Raw genomic sequence first — 17,487 nt, forward strand, 5'->3', positions numbered from 1 at the left:
GGGTTGTACAGCAGGACAACCAAACGCGAACGGTTCTTCCATCAACAGCCAGGACAAGAGAGGATTCTCGAGAAATCTGGCCATGCACAAAGATTGGAATCGTCGACTTTCAAATGTCACTGGCAACCGCAGCACGGTTGGATGCAGAAGGGAGGAGGGGGGCAGCACTTACTCAAGAACGAAGACCAGAAAACAAACGAAGGTCAAGAAATATAAGGGCAGAACCAACACAGTCCGACGAGACCAGACAGTCAAGAACAGGACTGGCTGAGGGACGAGAAACGTCAAGAAGAGAGAAGGGGGGAAAAGTAGGAAATGTTGGGCCAGGAGAGGGAGAGACAAGAGACGGGCAGCCCTGAGAGAAACAGAGCCCAAGGGCCGATTGGCTGCTGCGTTAAGGGGGTTGTGGCCTGGGGAATCAATCAGGAGAAGCGCCGAGAAGCTTTATGATTGGTCCGTTTGGCGGAAACGCTAGTGTGCTCTCTGATTGGCTGGCTGTGCTGCGGAAAGGAGAAACAATGCTTTGGGTCAGGAAACCTGTCAAATCAGACAAGCATTGATTGTGTGTGCTGTTAAACTTGGACTTGACGAAGCCTCTGGAAAACCGACGACCACAACGGCTTGTCATGAGAACCACCATACTTGCAGCAGTCGCAGCATTGCTTCCGGGAACAGCCGCATGGTAGACGCTCTCCATCCGTGAAGCCCCGCGACGGGCATTCAACGACTTAGCAAGGGCCAGGAGCAGCTACTCGTCCTTGTCCGGAGACCGGAATACTTTTTTTTACGCAAACTGACATGCAACCATGCCGCCAACCACCGTTGGGCCTCTGTACTCAAACGAATGACCTTCATCGCATCGAGTGATGGCCGTGAAGTTAGTTGCGGACAAAGTTGAAAGCTAACCACGGAAACCTCCCGGTCGTGCTGACTCAGCAAGGAATTGACTGATTGAAGATCTGGCCAGGCAATGGCTCTGCGATCGGATTGCACTCGTCACACTGTGCAGGTCAATTGTTGACGAGGTCGTAGTTCTGACCAGTCAGCAGGAACGGATAGTACTCAAGGGCCATATCTATCGCGTACCAGTCTTGGCTGTATCTAGTCGGTCAAACCGCACGGTCGATGCCAGAACAATCGTCCGAGTGCAGGCCATATTTCGTCCCGATACTCGGCCAGATTGTGTGTTTCCGGACACCACTGGAGGAAACTTGTGGGAACCTCCAGTATGAGGGCTAAACGAGTAGCTAGTACTCCGTACTGTCTACAGTCTGGCTTGACTCTTCAGTCAGCATACGAGATTGCTTCTGACAATGCTTCTTCTGCAAGCGCATCATAGAGTACAGATGGCACTTTCCACGATCGATGCAGCGCCGTAGTGGCATTTAACGGAGCAATTGATGCGAGGGCGAGTACTGAATGCTCGCTGTGAGACTCGTGTTTGGGTTCGTAACTTGGCAGGACATAAGTAGAATACTTGTGACAAAAGTATACTTTGGCTGTCCGTTCGAGACATAGCCGGGAGATGGGTCATTGCCGATGTCAACCTGCGTCGCACCACCCAAGGACGGCTTGAATCCGAGCCATAACGGCCATTTTTGCGGTCGAGAAACACCTCGTCCCCGATTTGGTCGAACGAACCGATGATGATTGCTGTTTGATTTCGTGCGATGATGTTGGCAACGAAGGGGGTCCATGGTCTGCTGACACTGAAGTAACATGAGTGAACCAGTGGCAAGAGAAGCAGAAACAGGCAAGGATTTTTGCTCGTCTCTTTGGAGTCTTTGGTTGAGGTGAAGGCCATAACTACGCAAGGAGTACTGTAATTCGACGCTTCGCATTCTGCCATTTTCATCATCCAGAGTGGTGAAAGCCTTCAAGTCCTTTTTGGATCATTATTTTCATCACTCATTCCGCAGACAAGAGTAGATCTGGAACACTACTATTTCCATGCAGCTGCCAGAGGGCAGAGGCAGGCATGCCGAAAGTCCCGCGGCATTCCGGACACAGGCTCAAAGCGCGATCTAAGGCTGGTCGCGCAGATCGACCATGCCAGAGAATTCCGTTATGGAGAAGTTTGGGATCGGTTTCTGATATAAGATGTACCCAAGTACTAGGTACTCTGTACGGAGTACTCAGTATCTCATACTGCCAAGTAGTTCTTGGACCAATGTGGTGAAACTGGGAGCGAAGACGCTCTTAAGAGAGTCGAGTATCGAAGAACTCGATGCGAGCAAAAGTTCTAGCATGTTGGACTCACCGCAAGCAAAGGTCACGGAGTAATGGTGCCATCGGCAGGGTTATATACGCAACCAAAGCAGTTGCAAGAGTGCTGGGCAAGATTCAAGCAATGTATGAAAAAGCTGCTATGCGATCATGAATTACGTCATCCAGAATTCTTCCCCAAGTGGGACCGAAGATCTTCCGGGACCGTGACCCACCGTCTCTCACTCTCAGTGCGGGCGATTGATTTCTCTCGACTCCCATCACCGGGTTCTACCGGATTGATAGAATGGAGTGGCATGTCCCCTTTGTAGTGTTATGTAGATGGATGTAGATTTGGATTATGTACTCCGTTCGTGCTCTGGCATGCTCATGGAGATCCAGATGCTCGGCCACTCCCACTCGAACAAAAATCCATGTTCAATCTCGAACAGACTCGATTGACAGGTTGATCGACGCAAAGGAGAAAAAAACAGGGAAGATTGTCATCTCCACAGAGAGTCTATAGATTATCAATGGCTTTAATAGCGACGCTGGAAGTCTTGGACGAGATAAAGCCCGGTCGCAGGCTGTCCACAACGCTCGGTGTCCAAATATAGCCTTGGGCTGATACTACAAGTAAGCTTCACTAAAAAATCGACATACGATGGCATTGCCGGAGTAGACGGGCGCAGATGACATGTTTTTGGACGAATGAAGATTGACATGAGCAGGAATCATACCGCATCGTAGAATGCCAGCAACGGATAAGTTAACCAAGCCTTGACTGCATCACCACGAGCATTCCACTTGGATTGGAATTGACCGAGATCAGACATCAGCTCATGCAAGGGAAGGCCATTCTCCCTCACCGACTTGTCGGCTCAACACGGTGTGTGTAACGGCAGTGTCGAGGAACTATCTAGGTAGGTATTAATGCGAGGAGTGACCTGAGAATCGATTGATGGTCCATGATGCTGTGGAAAAGAATCGACGCACAAATGGCTGCCGTGATATCCGTGAACGGTGATGAAATTTTCCCTTGAGCTGATACCTACCTACCGACTGCATAATATCAGTGGAGTTGCGCGCAGCTGGCACCTCCCACCCACACGCCATGGATTTCAACGGGTCTTCTCCGAAAGGTCTAGACTCACTCTACTTGGGCCAGGCTCGCATTCAAGCGATCGACTGACAGGACAACGCTGAAACACGAGGTTCAATCTCGATTCTTCGTTGATTTACCCCGCAATGCAATCCATTATGCAGCCCTGCCAGAAACCGCTTACACGCACGGGTCGAACATTTCATGGGGCGCATTCGTTAGGACTACTAGTAGGGCTTCGCAGGAATTGATCCATGTTACTCGCTACAGGCTGGATGCCGGGATCATGGGTCGTCTGCCCTGGTTGAGAGTCTGCGAGGATGGCAAAGGGTCTTCCAGACAAGAAACAAGGGTTCGGGTGTCGGTCTGCTCGTAGTGTGCTCTCCTGGCGGCGTGTCGCTCTGTACCAGGGCATCTGAAGTCGATGCACTGTGTCGTACCCGATACCTTCTTCCAGGTGACAATCAACGTGGGTGCAAGGTGCATTTGTAGTACGGAGAACTGTCAACGACTCCATGATGGGTGGAAGGACTCCGCTGTCTCCGCGACCAAGGCGGAGATTTGTCTCATAGTATTGTTCTCCGTAGCAGAATGTTGATAAAGAGATCATACTCTGCTTATCAAAGTTTTTCTTATCAGTTCGTGCACTCGTGGCAGTGCTCAAGCTGGGATGAATGATAAAAGAAGTCAAAGAAGGTCTTGCCATGCCATGCTTGTATGGTCAACAATGCAAACGTAGGAGAAAAGACAAGATTCAACCAAATCAAAGAATGTTCGATGCATTCAACTCAATGCATGCCACCGTCGGGATCGCGGTTGTCATTCGACTACCTACTGTAATCCTATCAGCACGTTGGACGATCGACCACATGTCTGGTCCCTCCGGGCCAATCAAGGAGCTCAGGCAAACTAAGTTTATGACCTATTGCTGCCATGGATTAATTGCACAGATGCCATCGCCACCAGCAGTCCAGAGTTCCTCCGAGACCATGAACCAAGGTATCCTCCCAGCCATGCCGATGGAAGACGGCCACCGAAGGGAGAAAAGTCCATTGTTTTCGATCACTAAGGGTAGTGAATCCATTTTAACTTTCCGAGAAAAGTCTGCTTCCGTCCATGTCTTCCATGGGCGGACGATCCAGACAAGCTGATAGATTTCAAGCAAGTAGTCAGGTAGACCTGGTACCTATGTTTTAAAAAAACATTGATAAACCCGAGAAATTTTCACAGCATCACTGCAAGACAAGTGGCAAGGAGCCGCAACGAGGGTTTAAGTTTTTTCTTCTGAGTTGAACGAATCTCTCCGCCGGTAGGCCTATCTCATTCGCCCCTCAATTGTACGAGGCCTGGCCATCCGCGGATACGGCCATTCATTCAACCAAGGGCTCTCACCTTGGCAGCTGCAAGATACCAAGCACGCAATGGCAATGTACCGGAGAAAAGGGGTTACAAATTTTTTTTTTTTTTTTTCCCCTCCCGTTCAGCGTAATTGAGTCTACAGAATCGCAGAGGAGAGAGAATTCTGATCCAACTCACTCAACATGATTCCTAGGTCGGAATGATGGCATGGTCTAACCAACCGAGACGTATCACAGACAACAACTGCATTGTCCGAGACGGATGGTCGCCGTCGGCTCGTTCATGAGTTACTTACCGTACGGGGATCCTGGTAGAGGATCCTATCATAGAGGACGGAGAATCTCGCCCCGCTCAGTGGCAACTAAGGTTCTTTAAAGCTATCAATGCCAATCTAGCGTGCAGATGGGCAAAGTTCTAGAGCTAGAACCGTCGTCGCAGAGATCATTGGTGGCCAGCACCATTGGTAAAAAAGCATGAGAGATGAATGCAAAGAAGCTTCAACAAAGTCAATTGTCCATGGAATAAGAACAAAAAAAAGACCCTGTCAAAGCTTCGAGTAAATCAATTCCATTATCACATGGTGGCACCATCCGCGCAGGTCTTATCTAATCCCCCCCCCCAAAAGCTTCCCCTCTTCCCTGGTTCTTCCTCGCAATCTCTCCAAGACAAACCCTGCTTCTCCAGCATACAGCAACGGCGTTTTTCATCTGCTTTCATTGACGGCGAATCTGCTGCGAGTGTCTTTTTTCGCTGCATCAGTTTTTCTTGTTCGCATCTCAGCTTGTTCCTGACGAATCCGGATCGGAAGGAACGGGCGCTTTGCTCTGCTTCTTTGTTTCATCCATTCCACGGCGTCTTTCGGCCTTTCTGGGCCTGTCGAGCACCTCAGACGGGTCCGAAATCATCCTTTCAGCGCACGTCCGCTGATTTTTTCCCATCTCGATGGTTCTGAGGCGACCTCGCCTCGCGCCATATAACCACCAGCCACCCCCAGTGCTCTCTGCCTCATCAGTCCATCGATTCTCATCCACATCTTGCTGGTTTCGACTCCGCTTCATCAACTCTATTCTCGATCACTGTATTCGGTGCCTTTTGGGTTTGGTAAGTCCTCGCATCGCCTTTGAAAACGCGCTGATCGACTGACTGGGAGTTAGCAGGGCTTATCGTTGAAGCACCCAGTCGAGTTCCCGGTGACACTCGGCTCAGCATCTCGACTACCACTGGCATTAGTGAGCGGCTAATCGTAGCTCGTCGGTAATTCAAAACACAATGCCCTACACATCGCCTGGACGGCTCTCGCTGTCAGCCCATTCCGTCCACATCGGCACCGATGGACCGGCAGATTCCGACTCGGTCGGCTCTCCGGCCTCATCCCCTGCGGGACAACTGTCATCCCCGCGGGATTACTCATCCATGTCGTATGCCCGCCGCCATCGGCGGAGCCCATCCGTGACCCAGACCGTGGCACTCCCGATCGAGGAAAGTGCCGCATACGAAGTCATGGTGCATGGGGACTCCACCGGGGAAGATCCCCCATCCCCGCTGATCGACGAGGCGTACACGATGATGCCTCAGTCTCCGTCCTCCTCCGGGTCGGACACGGAGGCCGGTTTCACTGATTCATCGAATGCTTCCCCCGACGACTTCGAACGGGAGGAATCTGATCCTTCCCCGCCCCGGTCGCCGTTGCTGCGCAAGAAGTCGGGAGAGCTGGTGCGTCCTGCGTTGCGCAGGCCTTTTAGCGCCCCTGGAACTCCCACATTGCCAAAGTTTGTGCACTTTGATACCAAACTGGAATACATCAAGCATTTTGTCCAGTTAGACATGCCTTTGGCAGTCAGCGCCAACACCTCCCCCGTGGAGGAATGGCTTGATAACGCCGACTTTCCCTTCCAGGAGGAACCAGAAGTTGAATGGGAAATGCGACTGGTAAATTTTCCGAAAGACCCGGCAGCCCGCTCGCGAGGCGCCGTCCTGCTGGAGCGGATGTTTCTTTCGTCGAATCAGAAGAACCTGATTGGTGTAGTCGCCGTCGCGAATCTTGCCTACCAAAAGCACGTGGCGGCGCGATTCACTTTCGACAATTGGAAAACTGTCTCTGAAGTCAAAGCCGAATACGACAAGCGCGCGAGCAAGAAGCACGCATACGACGGCTATGATCGGTTCAATTTTGTCATCAATCTGTCCAGCCAGGCAAATCTGGAATCAAAGAAGCTCATGATCTGCGTCCGGTACAGCGTTCGAGGCGAAGAGTATTGGGACAATAATTCCACGATGAATTACGAAGTCGTATTTGGGCGAAAGGAAAAGTCGCATGGCCCAGAGAAACACGAGGATCGTCACACCTCCGCAGGCGCGCCATCCCTCTCGCACAGCCATCCGGAGCCGCCCACTTCGAACAAGGGTCGGCCCATGCCGCCCCCCAGTGACGAATTCTCTTTTGGTTCGGGTCGTCCACTCACGGGCGTCCACATGGACAAGTCGGTATTCGAGCTGAAGAAAGCCCACTCCGGCGACCCGGAAGCAGAACCATTCAAACCTCGAGAGAAACAAGCACGCCAGGGATTCGGTACTCGCTACGATTTCCACCTGTCCCTGTCCGCGGCAATGCAGAGTCGGGACACGATTCAAGACCGGACCACGTTGATTACCAGGGCCAAAGCAGGCGACCAGTCTGTATCTCACGGCGTAAGCAAGTCGGAGGGTTCCTCTCCCGTTCTCAACGCGAAGGACTCGTCCTTCAATCCTTCGACGATCGTGTCGGCCAACCACAATCTCGGGTCTCCGGTCTATAAGGAGTTGGTGGATAAATATTGCTTTGTGAGTGCTTGGCCCCCGTAAGCGAACCTGGTTGTGCCTTCAACTGACTGATGTCACAGTACGGCTCCGCGAAAACCCCGGGCGAAAATAACGGGAAGCTCGTTGTTGATACGGCTCTTCCTTCTTGCACTGTTTCCCACGCGCACGATGGTGTGCTCAACCACGGTGGTGCCCAATCTCCTTCTCCGCGCAGTCCGGTTTCGCCACCGTCATCTGGTAGCCTGGGATCTTGTGCCAACTCCCCAGTCTGCGCGCTTCCCTATAATCAGACTCTCCAGCATAGCCTGCTGTCGGAGACTCATTCTCCGACTGTGATTCATTGATAATGTTCGCTTGATCCGATCGCCGATACTGGGCCGACTAAAATCACCCGTGTTTCTGCCCTCGACACGTGGCCCACTCCACCTCGAAGTCAAGGTTATGATAATCCTTTGGCTTATACAGCGCAAATAAGTCGCCCTCGAAGATCGATCACAATGTGTTTCTCCTCCTCCGATCTGTGCGCAACATCTCGATTCCGATTTCCTCGTCCCATTAGGGAGATACCGATTCCACATGAGCTCTGCTCATCACCTCTCATGATTATTTTTCCGGTCGATTTTTCTGTCATCATTGGCGTTTGGCAGAGATCACATTTGCAGCGTTTAATCTCGCATTTTCCAGATTGCATCATTGTATTCCAGCGTGTGTTGACGTGATTTCCTGCTGCGGTGTTTGGTGAGACTAAATTGTTGCTGAGGTTTTGTTCTTTTGCAGAGGCATGTTTGGAGTTGGGAAAAAGATTGTCGTGTATGCTATTCTTATGTCGTCTCCGTGCCGTTTCCATGGACAGAGACCTCCGATGGTTCCGCACTGGCATTCTTAATGACGAATGATTCGATGAATCTGTAATCCTCCATCCTTTGTAACCTGTTCAACAAATATTGTCAGTACCAGCAACAACCTCGTGGAAGCCAAAAGATCCATGGAGAGAAATTCTGACTCATTTTTCGCCCTTGTGAGAGTTGTTGTTTGGAGTCTTGACTCTCTGCCCCCCCTCTCGTGAGTGTTGAGGGACATTTAGGGCTGCCAAGACCTGACCCGCATAACCGGTATCACGTGACCCAGTTCCGCCCTAGCCTGGAAGCAATCGACCGCGCAGCAAATCGACCACTGCAGAACAGGCCGAAACACGGTCGCAAAATCAGCGCTTCTTAACCGTGTTTTTTGCTCCCTCTCCCCCACCAATCAGCACTCAGCATCTTGTATTCTCTGTCCGCAATTGTATCTGACTAAGCCCTCCTTTTGCCCGCCCAACTCCACCTATTTAAAGAGTGCCGTCTTCCTTGTGATCTCCTCTTGCTCACTTTTTTCCTTGTCGTTTGACCTTCAACGCCCGATCGACGCGTCAACCCCAGATCACCGTTTCCGCTGCATCCTCATCGAAAGCAACATCGTTCATCATGACTGGACGTAAGTAGCCCTTTTTACTTCAGCTAGAATATTTTCCTTTGCCCTTTTCATCCCTGGGATCCTCGCGTTTAGGCCCGTTCCCTCTTTTGCGGGTTCTGTCGCGAGGTTGCGCATGCGACGATCATCGTACCGTGTTGATTACATAATCGCCCATGACCACCCAACCCTACACGTCCTTTGATGCGGTCCATCATCGACGACAGTTACTGACATTGTGATTACAGGTGGTAAGGGTGGAAAGGGCCTTGGCAAGGGTGGTGCCAAGCGCCACCGCAAGATCTTGCGCGACAACATCCAGGGCATCACCAAGCCTGCTATCCGTCGTCTGGCCCGTCGTGGCGGTGTCAAGCGTATCTCTGCAAGTACGTGTTTCTCCCTCTGCCGTGGCGGTCGGCAGTGACTAATTATCTCCCAGTGATCTACGAGGAAACTCGTGCCGTCCTCAAGTCCTTCCTCGAGTCCGTCATTCGTGACGCGGTCACTTATACCGAACACGGCAAGCGGAAGACCGTCAACTCGCTCGATGTTGTCTATGCTCTCAAGCGCCAGGGCCGTACCCTGTACGGTTTCGGTGGCTGAACGCGCGCCGCTTGTGTCCGAAGCGCGTCCATACAGGGATTCGTCGGAGATTTCACCTCTTTGGCGTTCTATCCACGGTCTGCTTCGGGTAATAGAGGATGGACTGACAGTCATGGGTTGATGGTTTGCTTTGTTTTTGGTTGTGTTTTTCTTGCCTTTTCGGATTTTATCTCTGCGTACGGATTCCGGGGTTATCGGTTGGTGGTACATGGTGTTGTATTCTTTCTCAGATCTGAATTGGATGTCTGTGTGTGCTTTTTACCCAGTCTCGCGCCTTTGATAGGTTTTGGGAATGCTACCGGGCAATTTGATGAGATCTCCGACCTTCATTCACTGCTGAAGCACTGGCTGCCCCTGGACACAAGCCGGGTAGGTTTGGGCACTGTCCGGTTTCTTGAGGTGTTGTTCCTGTGTTAGCTACAGCTACAAGCAGCGTTAGGTTTTTTTTTTTTTTTTTTTCGGCAACATACTCCGTACATTGAGCGTTGAACCGTACCGCAGCCTGGAATTGCCACTTCGCAGCCAATATAGAGTAGAAATTAGTACTGTCTTGAATTGTACTTCGCCCAAGAGCAATCACAAGATCGTCAAAGTCGCTGGACGAAGATCAGATGAATAGGTAGTTTACGGGGTGCACAGCCCATAATTACCAGCTCGGTTGCATGTCAACTGCTGTTTCTCAGCTGAGAATATATGGGAGCTGCTCCTGGTGTCAGTATCTCATCATTTACTAGTATTATTGATGTCAAACTCCAAGTGACAGCCCGCGTTCCAGTTTGACGGGCCGCGACAAAACCACGTGTTTGTGAAAGATAGAAACCGACCTTGGTTACTTTATTAGGTATAAAGTACACTAATCAGTCCTCTTATACCTAATATGGTTTAGAATGGCAACGAAGCCAAATCACCTTTGCTTGGCACGGCTTGCCGACGACAACACTCTACTGATGACAAGGCCGACGGGTTCTCCATGCCTTGTAATACGTGAATTTCTTCTGTACGAGTAGATTTTTCAGAGGATCATCCGGTCACAAATCAGAAACACATGTGATGAATCAAAGAACAAAGTCCGAATACTTCCGTCAGTGGAACTTGACCGTCAGCTAGATACTACCCTACTACCTACTAGGTACTCTACTACCTACTACTCCCTGTACCCAACATGGGCAGCAACAGCACGGAATCTGGTCTGAGAGAGTTGGAGAAGGAGCTGATCTGCTCGGTACATGAGAACCTGCCTGCCTTCTTGAGTTGCCCTGGAGCACCGGAACCTTGCTGACAGATGGCCCCGCTGGAGTTTGGATTAGATCTGCACCGAACTTCTCTATCAACCCCTCACCTTACTCGATTGCCTGCATACGTTTTGTGGTTCGTGTTTAAAGGAATGGTTTAAATGGCAGGCGGCGCGCACTCGATCGTCGTCGTCGCCGTATACATGTCCGGCCTGCCGGGCGTCGGTGCGGGAGACCCGGCCGAATGCCACCGTGACCACGCTGCTGGATATGTTCCTCAAGGCAAATCCGGACCGGGACAGAACGGAGCAAGAGAAGGCCGAGATTGCAAAGAAGTACCGTCCAGGAGAGCCAGTCTTAGTGCAGGAGTCGGCGGTCGACGGCGAGAATGACTCCGAGGACGAGGAAGAGGAGGAGGAGAGGAGGCTGCTGGAAGCGGTGCGGGAAATGAGCCTCAGGGATGTCGGAGTGGTCCAGGAAAGTCCTGGTCGGTCGCGCAGTACGGATAACCGGACCCGTGCAGATACCGAGCGTCGAGCGCGCAGACGGATGCAGCAACAGTCAGCTCGCGATGCGGCGCCGAGCGGTGGCACGGTTGGGCGAGGGGATCCGGAGAGGCGGGTGGAGCACCAGTCGAGTCTGCGGTCTCTGCTGAGCGCGTCGGACGTTGAGACAACCACGCAGGAGGAGATTGTGCGGTTGATCATGGACGAGGGCTTGCTGGATGGCATTGATCTGGCCAGCCTGGATCAGGCCCAGGAAGAGGAGCTCAGCGATCGTCTGGTGCAAATCTTTCTGAGCCGACACCCATCGCGATCGTACTTGCGCCGCCAGAGCAGCGAGCGGAGCCAACGCCGGATGACGGAGCAGACGCAGCATCGCCGAGTGCGGTCGCATTCACATGTCCCCTCCCGCTCTGGCAGTTCCTCGCCGATGGAAGCGGAGAGTTCTAGACATCCACCCACGTCAAGACCGCATCTCTTGGATGTTCCGCCCACACCCGGACACCAGAGACGAGCTTCAGACCAAGACGGTCGACGGCGACGAGCGTCTCCGACCCCGGTCACTCAGGCTTCAACGTCGGAGACGTCTCTGGAGACAACAGTCAGACGGTCCGGTGAGATAGCCCACCGACATGCCCGAGACTCCCCGACTAGATCCAGAGCCACAACCTCGTCGTCGTCAGCATCGGCGATCCGGCGGGCGACTGAACCTCACGGTCGCATTTCGGATACGTGGCAGAATGCTGGTCGGGAGCGTGAAGAGTCCGCTGCTCGACAGATTGTCTCTTCAACCACAGAAAGCCCTGCGCCTTCCACGCCCGTGGAACGTTCCAGGAATATCGAATCGGCTCCACCGTCGCCTCGCCATCCCCCTGCGGCGGCAAGAGTCGAACCCCGACGACACCATGCGCGACGCCATTCCGCCTATTATGTGGAACCCTTTATTTCATGCAACCGTTGCGGGAAATCGGGTATCCAGTATGAACTGCATCAACGTTGTTTGCGATGCCGGGAAGGGCAGTACTATCTCTGCCTGCGTTGTTACCGGACGGGGAAAGGATGTCTGCATTGGTTCGGGTTCGGGGCCCAAGCCATGTTTAACTTTGAACAAAAGAAGCAGTCGTCGCCTACGGCCATGGAACCGCCCCATATCCTGAGCTCCCAGCGCTATCGACGGCCACCAGAAGGCGCGTCGAAGGGCATTGTCGATGGGAAGCACATCACCACAGACAACCCAGCCGGAAGGCTTGAGCAGGGCACTTTTTGCGACATCTGTCATAGCCTGTCCAACGACTGTCTGTGGCAATGCGACATCTGCAACGACGGCGAGTGGGGATACTGCCAACGATGTGTTAACCAGGGACGCTCCTGCACGCATCCCCTGGTGTCGGTCCGGCGAGTTGTCCCGGCCGGGTCCGATGTGACCAGCGCCCTCGATGCACAATTCGTCCCGTTCAGCACCAGCTGCGACTTATGTCGGAACGCAATCCCGCCCGCAGCGACCCGTTTCCATTGTCCGCAATGCAACGACGGCGACTACGATGTCTGCACCAACTGCTACCTGAAGTTGGTTGCCTCGGGGAAGATCGCCAAGGAGAACGGGCACAACGGCTGGCGGCGATGTTTACGCGGCCATCGCATGATCGTTGTCGGGTTTGAGGACTATGGCAACTTCAAGCGCCGCGTGATCGTGCGCGACCTTGTGGGTGGCCACACGTTTCGAGACGACCTCCTCACTCGTTCCAACAGCGGTGGCCTTTTGCCCGAGCATGCCACCGTCGTCGGCGACTGGAGCTGGACGGAAGGATCGACTCGACGGCGGAAGACCTCGCGGATGCGAAACGTCGTCGCTGCGACTACTACTACTGCTGCTGCTTCTGCCGCCTCTTCCAGTGGCATCTCGTCTTCATCCCCGTCGTCGACCAGTGGCAGTCCCATCGTCTCGTCGGATGATGGGCACGTGGCTTCTACTTCGCCGGCATCTTCCACGTCTGCTGCTACGTCCGCGAGAAGATTCCTCTTTCCGCCGGACGGAGGCGTGGGCCTCGTCCTGCAGGCTCTCTGGTCGTATTACCCGGAGGAAGATGTCCACGACGAGTTGGGGTTTCCGCGCGGTGCGGAGATCACGGAAGCAGAGAATATTAACGACGAGTGGTACTGGGGGTATTATGCCGGATCCACGGGGCTATTTCCGGGGGCATACTGCAGAGTTATCAGGGAGGTGGTCTAAAGGGAGAAGATTCAATATCAATAACTCTGGGGTATATTTTTTTTTTTTTAATTCAGACTGACAAGTCAAGGAATACTAATAACACAATTCGAGAATGAGTGCAACGAATACAATTGTGCAACAAGAATGAAAGAAGCATTTTGGTCGTCACGAGAGTAACGCCAGCAACAACTGTCGAAAATCCCCACTCGTCTCCTCCTCGATGCGAGCTGACAGTTCCTTGTTGAAAAGGGACTGATACGCGCGCTTGACTTGAGCTTTGTGCGCCGGGTTCCAATGCAGACGGACGACGCGGGCGGCGAGTTTCGAGTCGCGCGTGCCGACGCCACTCATGCAGTCCTCGAGCAGGAGGGCGTCGCGCCGGGCCGGATCGACGGCCGTGCGCAGCATGTGCAGCAGCGCGTCCTTCATGTGGCCCGAGAACTCGCCCTCGATGTGCTTCTCCAGGTCGAGGTTGTAGCGCTGGCGGAACCCGTCGTTGATGGCGCGCAGCTCTGCGTCGGAGCTCTGCGCAAAGATGGCGCAGACCTCGCCGGCATTGTTGACCAGCCGCCCCTCGGTCGCGTCGTAAATGGCTTTCACCTCCGACTCAATCGTCTGCTGGTTGATCGGCGTCGCTTCCTCGTGGCGGGTCGCCGTGAGCACCTTGGAGAAGAGCTCCCTGGTCTTGGCGGACAGGTCGTCCTCGACGTCCCGTTCCAGGGCCCGTTGGTAGCGTTGGCGGTATGCCGTCTTGATGGCATTGAGGTCGGCGTTGCTGCGCCCCAGCAGCACGTCGTTGAGCGCCCATTCCTTGGTTCCGATGCCCTTGACTGCGTCGCGCACCAGCTTCACGTCGTGCTGCAACGGCCCGCTGACGACCCCCAGCAGCCCGTCTTCAAAGCTCCCGCTCGTCTCCGACTTGACGTCCTGGTAGAGGTCCCGCCTGTGGAGGCTCGAGTACGTCTCGCGGATCGCGGCGATCTGCAAGGGGTCCTTGTTGGCCAGGATTCGAATCAATGCCGCCTTGTCCGTGCCGAATCCCTTCATGGCCCGGCGCAGCCCCTCGGCGTCCGCCCGGTAATCTTCCGGTGCCCTCTGGCCAGGGATGTATCCGAGCGACGGCGCGGCGGGGGGAACCTGTGGAGCCGCGAACGGTGCTCCGTACCCTTGCTGCGGGTAGTATCCCGGTTGAGGAGAGGGAGCGCCGTAGCCCGGGTATTGGCCCGGAGGAGGAGGTGCGCCGTATGCGCCCGGCGGAGGGTAACCATATGCTTGTTGCGGCGGGGGATAGCCGTAACCTTGTTGCGGTGGTGGAGGTTGCTGGTATGCATGCGGTGCTTGCGGTGCCGGAGCGCCCGGTGGAGGGGTTGTTCCGTACGGAGCGCCGTAGCCGTATCCCGGTTGCTGCGGCGGCTGGCCCGGCGGAGGAGCGCCCCAACCGGGCTGCTGCTGCTGCTGCTGCTGCTGCGGGTAAGGCGATTGTCCCTGCGGCGGATAGCCCTGTTGCGAATACGCCGGGTCTGATAAGTTTGTCAGCATTTGTTTGATCCGTTTTTCTATCGTCCTCTAGAAGCCGGACGTACTTGGATTCGAAGTGGGAGGATTCGACATGTTGATCGGATATATCAAGGATTAGGCGAGTTGAATTATGTAGTAGGTACTTTAGGCTATTGATGGCACTGAATAAAGAGAGAACAGTGAGATTGTTTTTTGAGGGAATTGAACAAGATTACAATCCATCCTGAATTCCAGAGGAGCTTTTATACACTGACTCGTACCCGTACTGCGTTCCAAGTAGGTCACGATCAGTGACCCCACTGCTCAAGGCAATCCCGCTTGACTTCAGGGCTTGGCAGGAGGAGCAATTGTCCAATGAGGAGCGAGGTTGGAGGAAAGGGAGCCTCGCACCGCCACAGTCCGAACTTTGGGGCTCGGTACCTCGCCGAGTCCTGTCCTGTGGTTCTGTTTACGAGTTACCAAGGCCCTAACCTACATATGGTCTCTTGATTCAATAACCGTCTATTCCAGAGATACCAAGGTACTAAGTTGTTCACTTTGATCTCATAAGGCATAAATGTTCCATAATCAACGCCAAAGCCATGTCAGATTTCAATTCGTTTTCTTCCCATCAGACTGCGCCTCCGTCGCGACAAAAACTCTCTTGATCTCCCTCGCCGCCTTGATCAGAATCCAGCCAGGAACAATCACCCACAAAATGTTGAAGAACACGAGATACAACCACAGATACACCGGATGGCTGGTATCAAGGTTGGCACTGCCGCTGAACCACTCCGGTGCAAAAGTCATCCATCCGCCGTAGATCTCGGCCGTCGCGAGCACCGTCATCACAAACCAAAGCTTCCCCCGAGACGCGCCACGAGCCCGCGCATCGCCCGTGGTATTCGCGACGCGGTAGACCAGGTAGCACACATACAACGCGGCCGGTCCCGCAAGCACCACCGTCAGAGCCTCCAGGGAAACAATCCCGACGTCCGCGCCGGCCCAGCGACGGTCCGCTTTGGCGTACTCCTGCCACAGCCGTGCGCTCGGCCCGCTGCCGTACTTGGGCCCGTACAAGCGGTCCGAGTGGCCCAGGAAGTGCGGCTCGCGCAGAATTCCCGCGGGAACGGTAATGTAGCTGGTAAAACACTCGTACAGCCACGCGGCTTCGATGAAGAGATGGGTCAATGCGTCGTAGGCATGCCAGTAGAAGAGAATGCGATGGCGCAATTGGTTGGCTGGGATCAGATAGCTGCCAAGTCCGACCGCGATGGGGATAAAGGACAAGGCGATTGCGATGGAGAGAATGGTGGGGAGGTCGAGAATGAAAGCTTCCGGCTCCAGCATGGTGATGCAAGGCGTTTCTCGTATGAAGTTGTGCAGTTGATCAAATGTGGTTTGGAAAAAAGCTTTTTTTTTTTGAAAGACAATCCGGGAGCTACTATGGCCAGGGGTAAAAATGGCTTTGCTGGAGCTTGGAAATCAAAGCGCGCTTTGTTGAGAAGGCTAGAATCGATTCAGTAAAGCGAGCTTGGTGGTGCGGAGTTAGTGCTGCTGCCCACTTGTCGATCCCTCAGCTGAGGCTCTGAGCCTCGTCTCTCACGATTTGGACGGTTCCTCGAAAATATAAGTATAGTTATATGATTTGTGAGATTTCAATCCAATTCAATTGCTTGTGTTCATTAGATAGGATCGTAACATTGCTCTGCATGATTATGCCACATCTACATACAGGAGTATCCCATCCTCCTCGGAGCACCGACACAGTTATCCAAGGGTCCTGGTAACGTATACATAGTATCCAATCCCGAGACTGTGTAGTCGTCCCAAAAGAAATGGACGCAAAGCCTCCGTCGTTATCATCATCATGGAGCGACCGTAGGCTTTCCAGCCTGTCGCCGGACCGATCAGGCTTCGAAACATGACCTATGCGTTGTCCAAGTACTGGAGGAAGTCGAAGACATCTCAACAACCGCGACTCATCCTCACTTGGATTGGCTCCGCAACTTCTCGAGACCTTCTCGAACCGTTTCTCGAACACTGATACCGCCAAAGAGCCAGTCGTTGGTATGCCGACCGTAGTGGTTGAGCGTCCCATTGTATCGCCTATAGTCGCTGCTGCTCTTGCGAGAAGACGGGTACGACGCTCGGTTCCCGAGACTGAACGACCGCGGCGATGATGGCGAAGGCGACGGCGATTTGGGCGATGTCGGAGACATGGTGTATGTGGATTGGGGTTTGACTGACGACGAAGGTTGGGTATACCGACGTGTGCTCTTCTTCATGTCAGATTGTGTGGTGGTTTCTGACGCGGACGACTGTGAGCGTGGTCGGGATGGTGATGGGAGCCGGAGTTTCTGGTACAAGGATGTTTTGTTTGATTTGGAGGAGTTCTCGGAGGATGGATTGGAGTCACGAGGCTCACTGGGATCTACCATGTCTCGTGCAGAGATTCTTTTGAATTTGCTCGATTGAACTGACGATAGTTCTGAAGTCGGATGCCTTTTGGAGACGAGTCGGGAT

At 53.5% G+C, this 17,487-nt stretch overlaps 8 protein-coding genes across 8 annotated transcripts; 4 read left to right on the plus strand and 4 right to left on the minus strand.

Annotated features, from left to right (window-relative positions):
- Positions 1–2,643: 2,643 nt before the first annotated feature.
- On the minus strand, positions 2,644–3,041 carry VTN31DRAFT_7159 (uncharacterized protein; the record flags this gene model as incomplete). Its single annotated transcript, XM_069407849.1, has 2 exons — positions 2,644–2,829; positions 2,946–3,041. The coding sequence occupies 2 exons, from the start codon at positions 3,039–3,041 to the stop codon at positions 2,644–2,646; spliced, it is 282 nt and encodes a 93-aa protein (XP_069258462.1).
- Positions 3,042–5,608: 2,567 nt separating this feature from the next.
- Positions 5,609–5,907, plus strand: VTN31DRAFT_7160 (uncharacterized protein; the record flags this gene model as incomplete). Its single annotated transcript, XM_069407851.1, has 2 exons — positions 5,609–5,767; positions 5,821–5,907. The coding sequence occupies 2 exons, from the start codon at positions 5,609–5,611 to the stop codon at positions 5,905–5,907; spliced, it is 246 nt and encodes an 81-aa protein (XP_069258463.1).
- A 28-nt stretch (positions 5,908–5,935) lies between these two features.
- Positions 5,936–7,809, plus strand: VTN31DRAFT_7161 (uncharacterized protein; the record flags this gene model as incomplete). The annotated part of the gene is made up of 2 exons (XM_069407852.1): positions 5,936–7,486; positions 7,546–7,809. 2 exons carry the CDS (start codon positions 5,936–5,938, stop codon positions 7,807–7,809), a joined length of 1,815 nt encoding a protein of 604 aa, XP_069258464.1.
- A 1,119-nt stretch (positions 7,810–8,928) lies between these two features.
- VTN31DRAFT_7162 (uncharacterized protein) lies at positions 8,929–9,517 on the plus strand (the record flags this gene model as incomplete). Its single annotated transcript, XM_069407853.1, has 3 exons — positions 8,929–8,938; positions 9,163–9,300; positions 9,354–9,517. The coding sequence occupies 3 exons, from the start codon at positions 8,929–8,931 to the stop codon at positions 9,515–9,517; spliced, it is 312 nt and encodes a 103-aa protein (XP_069258465.1).
- Positions 9,518–10,679: 1,162 nt separating this feature from the next.
- VTN31DRAFT_7163 (uncharacterized protein) lies at positions 10,680–13,482 on the plus strand (the record flags this gene model as incomplete). Its single annotated transcript, XM_069407854.1, has 2 exons — positions 10,680–10,739; positions 10,825–13,482. 2 exons carry the CDS (start codon positions 10,680–10,682, stop codon positions 13,480–13,482), a joined length of 2,718 nt encoding a protein of 905 aa, XP_069258466.1.
- A 147-nt stretch (positions 13,483–13,629) lies between these two features.
- VTN31DRAFT_7164 (uncharacterized protein) lies at positions 13,630–15,075 on the minus strand (the record flags this gene model as incomplete). Its single annotated transcript, XM_069407855.1, has 2 exons — positions 13,630–14,984; positions 15,048–15,075. 2 exons carry the CDS (start codon positions 15,073–15,075, stop codon positions 13,630–13,632), a joined length of 1,383 nt encoding a protein of 460 aa, XP_069258467.1.
- Positions 15,076–15,573: 498 nt separating this feature from the next.
- VTN31DRAFT_7165 (uncharacterized protein) lies at positions 15,574–16,311 on the minus strand (the record flags this gene model as incomplete). The annotated part of the gene is made up of 1 exon (XM_069407856.1): positions 15,574–16,311. The coding sequence occupies one exon, from the start codon at positions 16,309–16,311 to the stop codon at positions 15,574–15,576; it is 738 nt and encodes a 245-aa protein (XP_069258468.1).
- A 289-nt stretch (positions 16,312–16,600) lies between these two features.
- On the minus strand, positions 16,601–17,062 carry VTN31DRAFT_7166 (uncharacterized protein; the record flags this gene model as incomplete). Its single annotated transcript, XM_069407857.1, has 1 exon — positions 16,601–17,062. One exon carries the CDS (start codon positions 17,060–17,062, stop codon positions 16,601–16,603), a length of 462 nt encoding a protein of 153 aa, XP_069258469.1.
- Between the last annotated feature and the right edge of the window lie 425 nt (positions 17,063–17,487).

Source organism: Thermomyces dupontii, assembly GCF_041956625.1.
Source record: "Thermomyces dupontii strain NRRL 2155 unplaced genomic scaffold VTN31scaffold_8, whole genome shotgun sequence".
Classification (NCBI taxonomy): domain Eukaryota; kingdom Fungi; phylum Ascomycota; class Eurotiomycetes; order Eurotiales; family Trichocomaceae; genus Thermomyces; species Thermomyces dupontii.